Source organism: Myotis lucifugus, unplaced genomic scaffold (genome assembly GCF_000147115.1).
Source record: "Myotis lucifugus unplaced genomic scaffold, Myoluc2.0 scaffold_91, whole genome shotgun sequence".
Classification (NCBI taxonomy): Eukaryota; Metazoa; Chordata; class Mammalia; order Chiroptera; family Vespertilionidae; genus Myotis; species Myotis lucifugus.
The window spans coordinates 2,177,594-2,182,081 of record NW_005871139.1 but is presented as its reverse complement, the minus strand read 5'-3'; the positions used below and the strand labels follow the sequence as shown (position 1 = coordinate 2,182,081).

The following is a 4,488-nucleotide window of genomic DNA, read 5'->3' as shown; positions in this document are numbered from 1 at the left end:
AGGACCTCACAGGGGTTTTCAGCTAGAGGGTCTTAAGAAATGAGTGGGATTTGGTCATTCTACCTCCCTGGTGGAGAAGACAGAGCCCATGACCCCAAGGGGGCCACAGGACACTGTGGCCATGAGACCAGCTTTCTCTTGGCAGCGGCTGGGGCTGGGGAGTGGCTCAGAGCTCAGTGCAAGGAGTTGAACAGGAGGATGGGGAAAGAGTCAAGGAAGGCCCATGGCCCAAGAGGAGACGCTGGGATCAGTGGTTCCAACCGTCATCTACCTCCATCCGGCCTGGACAGAGCCTGGCAGCATCTCCTTAAACAATGGAACTTCTTCCCCTTTCCAGCCAGCACACTTGCACACAGTGAAGTTCTGCACACTTGGAATTCAGAAGTTTCAGATCATGGGGGTGGGGGTGGGGTGGGGGGCAGCCTGGAATCCCCGGTGGAAGCCTGCAGCCTGGGGAGGGGGGTAGAAGCAGGGTCTGTCAACTTCCCGGAGGAAAGTGCTGCAGAAACCCTACTGCTGAGAAGGGGAGTTCTGGCTAAGTCAGGGCTCAGTTCTGAGTTTCGTGCAAGTTTGTATTTGCCTGAAGTTCTTGGGGGAACCTACAATCCTGGGGACAGAAAACTAGCTCCTCAAGAGGAAGAAGTCCGTTGGGGGCTTTTCCTCCCTCTTATCAAAGGAGGCAGCAGGAGCCGGGCGAGGAGCACAGCCGAGCCCTGGGGCTGAGGTGCCAGCGGCGCTCACCAGGGAAGGTGAGGTGAGGTGGGAAGCGGAGGGCCAGGGGGCCAACTAGGAAATTCTGGCATCTCCCTTGGCTCGCGGACTTGGTCCAGCTGGAGAGGCCTCCTCGCTCCCTGGACGGGGCTGCAGAGTGACCAACTGTCTCTGGCTGGAGCTGCTCACCCAGGGCGGCAGCGCCCACTCCCCCCGGACTCCGGAGCCGGGCCAGGAAGAGCAGACACCACGTCTGAGCCCGGAACTAGACAGTCCCCCACCTCGGCAGCGTGCTCGGTTTAGTCTCGGCTTTCGCCGTCCTCTCTGGCTCCTCCATCCCCTTCCCAGGACCTGCCTCCGCCCTCCCCCACCTCACACAGGTCTCCCTCTGTGCTGCTACACGCCCGGCCCCTTTCCTGGCGGTCCTCCGGCCCCACGTCTGCCCGGGCTCCGGAGGAGGCTCTTTCATCGCCTAGCTGGATGGGGGAGGGGCTGGGGGGCTGACTTCTGAACATCCAGGTGGGAGCCCCGGGGCCAGGTACCCCGGAAAGGGGCCCCCCAAACTTGACCCTGCTGGCCAGTCTCTACGATTTAGGGGTTCCAGATACCTTCGTGGGCTCCCCTAGCGCCCCCCCACGCCCCCGCAGTCCAAGGTCCCAACGCGGTGCCCCCTCTACCTCCCGCGCTGCTCCTTTCTACCACTTTTCCCTCCTCCTTCCCAAGTCTTTTCCAAAGTCTGGGGCTCGCGGCCTGGGCCTCTGCAAACACCCCCCGCCCCTCCAATCGGGCAGCACTCCGAGGGGAGGGGCCGGAGGCCCCCCTCCCCGACTGTGGTCGGAGGGGGCAGCGCCGCAGCCCCTGATGGGAGGGGAGAGGACAGGGGCCGACTCTGCGCCCCGCCCGATCAGGCCACTCGGCACACTGGAGTAGGGGGCAGGAAGCCGGGCGAGCTGAGAGGGGGGTCCGGGCCGGGCAGGTGCGGGCTCTGGCGGGGCCTGGGCGGGCTCCGGGGGCGGGGTCTCAGGTTACAGCCCCGCGGGGGGCCGGGGGCGGCCCGCGGTTTGGGCCAGTTCACCAGCCTCCAGTGGGGCCCGGCGCATATAACGGGCGCCGCGGCGAGGAGAAGACGCAGAGCGCCGCTGGGCTGCCGGGTCTCCTGCCTCCTCCTCCTGCTCCTCGGGCCTCCTGCATGAGGGCGCGGTGAGACCCGCACCCACGCCGTGCTCGTGCCGCCTCGCTGCGCTCCGCTCGGCCGGCCCGGCCAGGCCCCGCGGTGAGCCATGATCCGCCTCGGGGCTCCCCAGACGCTGGTGCTGCTGACGCTGCTCGTCGCCGCTGTCCTTCGGTGTCACGGCCAGGATGTCCGTAAGTCGCCCAAGTCCCTGCCCGCCGCCCTTCCGTGCTGCCCCTCCGCGTCCTCCTAGACCTAGCCGGTCCCTGCTGCGCTGGAGCCCGCGGGTCCGGGTGGGAGCGGCTCCTGGGGTCACAGTGAGCCGAGACTCGGGCGCAGGGTGCTCAGAGCTCGCCGAGTGGAGGTCTGCAAGGCAGCGGCTCCTTCCCGAGTCCTCCAGGCGGGTTACGATCAGAGGCATGTGCAGGTCCCGACTCGGCCTCGGGATATTAAATAAGCAAAGTGTCGTGTTGGAGAGGTTTGCGCACAGACTTAAGCGCGCTCCTCTTCACCAGTGTTGATAATGAGGAGCACACGCACACATCTCGCCTCCTCGAAGCACTCAGTTCAGCAAAACAGGTCGTGGCCCATCGTTCTTAGAAGTAGGAGAGAAAGGACTGGCGAAGGAGCCAGCCAGCGCCAAGGGGTGGACCTTGCAGTCGTGGCCAGGGGTTGGTCGCTGGGGGGTTCAAAGAGGAGGTAGACAAAGGAGATGCTCTGAAACTGGTGGCTGAAATCCGAGGCCACAAAGAAAGGCTTCGGAGAGGCGCTGTGCGACCTCAGCGCCCCTCGCGGCTCCCTCCCCCTCCGCACTGGCCGGAGCAAGGTGCAGCCCTCTTTCGCATCTCGGCTTTCCCCCTGAAACTTCCCAGAAGAGAGGCCATCTGAAAGGTGATAACATTCCAATCAGACCGTGCTTTTCAAACGCCCCTGGAAATAGCGCCCCCTCTCCGCGGTCTTCCCCCCCAAACTCCCGAGGTACTACAATGAGTTACTTTTCTGTTTCTGAAACTCACCGAGCCAGGCTGCGTGTGCGTGTGCGTGTGTGTGTGTGTACACGGTTGGTCGATTGCTATAACTATTTCAACCCAATATAGTTAGAGATAGATGGCAGTTTTACAATCTGGTTCAAAGGCGGTTCGGCCCGCACCGTGCCATGGCCTCCTTCCGCAAAAGTCCTTCAGTCTGGGATTATATTCAGGACAAACGAAGCCTGGAAAGTGTATTAGGTAGAGAGACTTTTTTCCACGTGTTTGGGCACGTTTCCGATGGCTGGGATTCCAGCCCTGTCTTTGTATGTTACAGATTGTAAATCAATCGCAGGGCAACCTTTCTTTGGGGGGGGGGGGTAAAGGGGGAGTCAAAGTCCCTCGAGGAGGCTGTGTGCTGTCTCTCTCCCACCAGGCTGTCCCCAGAGATGGTTCTTTAAGGCTGCGGGCCTGGGAGGACTTTCCGCTCATTAGAGTGGCTGACCCAGGCGGGGCAGGACTGGAGCCCGCTGCGCAGCCGCAGGAAGCCTGGGGCAGGAGGTCCTGGCCAGGTGTTGTGTGGTGCGCTAATAGGCTGGCGGTGCGCTCTGGGGCACCTGTTGGAATACGGTGTCTATACGGTGTCATGTAAATGTAGGACTGATTATATTTTGTCCTAAATTTACATGAACACGCCCACAAAGCTGTTTTCTTGATTGACCTCTGCTTTAGTGCACAAAGGAATTAGCTAGGTGACTGTAAAATAATTCCCAGATTCTCCACCTGGTATTGGAGGCGCTCACTTAAGTGGCAGAGCTCTCTCACTGCCGCCGCTTCCTCGAGAGGGAGTGAATTCCACAGTTTCTTGGGCCCAGCTCTTCGAGTCGCCGCTTCTCCCCCCGCAGGGAGAGTGCATCCCAGTGGCTGATTTTGCGCCCGGGAGTATCCCAGCTCCATACCGCCAACCCCTATGGTCGGCGGGCGGACCTAACTATTTGACGTGGGGAAAGGCGCAGTCGGCGTGGACGTCAGGAATGTCAGAAACCTGGAGCTCGGGCACGCCCCTCCTCCCCATCTTTCCAAGAGTTTGAGAAACTTATTGGCGGTGGCGTCTTTGACCCACATCTGCATTTCACAGCCCTCGCCTCCGAAAGCGCTCCTCGGCGAGGGGGAGAGACCTCAATCCTCCTTTGTGAGGCTTGTTTGCGTTGGGAGATTGGCAGCGATGGCTTCCAGATGGGGCTGAAACGCTGCCCGTATTTATTTAAACTGGTTCCTTGCGGAGACCTGTGAATCGGGCTCTGTGTGCGCTCGAGAAAAGCCCCATTCATGCGAGGCGAGGTCCGGTGGGTTCCCTCGGATTCCCCGACACCCTCTCCCACAATGCCCCCCTGTGCCCGCCCGCCGCCACCTCCCGGACTCCAGCCCTGCGCAATTCGGCGGCGGAGCGAAGCCGTTCCCCGAAAGAGGTAACTTTTTAATTGGCCTGCTACAAAGAATCACTTATGCGGCGCTGCGGTAATGAGCGGAACCCGATCGGGCGCGCCGGGATGCTATCGGCAGCCGTTTGGAACTGCAATTATGGTGGTGCTGGGCTCCTCCGTCCACACCTAGGGGATCCGGTTACGGTGCTGGCTC

General features: G+C 61.5%; 1 protein-coding gene across 1 annotated transcript in view; it reads left to right on the top strand.

The window, feature by feature from the left end:
* The first annotated feature begins 1,990 nt into the window (after positions 1–1,990).
* The window catches only part of COL2A1 (collagen type II alpha 1 chain), a 30,351-nt gene continuing 27,853 nt past the window's right edge, over positions 1,991–4,488 (top strand). Inside the window, exon 1 of the mRNA XM_006091480.3 lies at positions 1,991–2,076. Within this exon, the coding sequence (XP_006091542.1) occupies positions 1,992–2,076 (85 nt within the window). The 5' untranslated portion in view covers position 1,991. The remainder of the gene's footprint in view (positions 2,077–4,488) is intronic.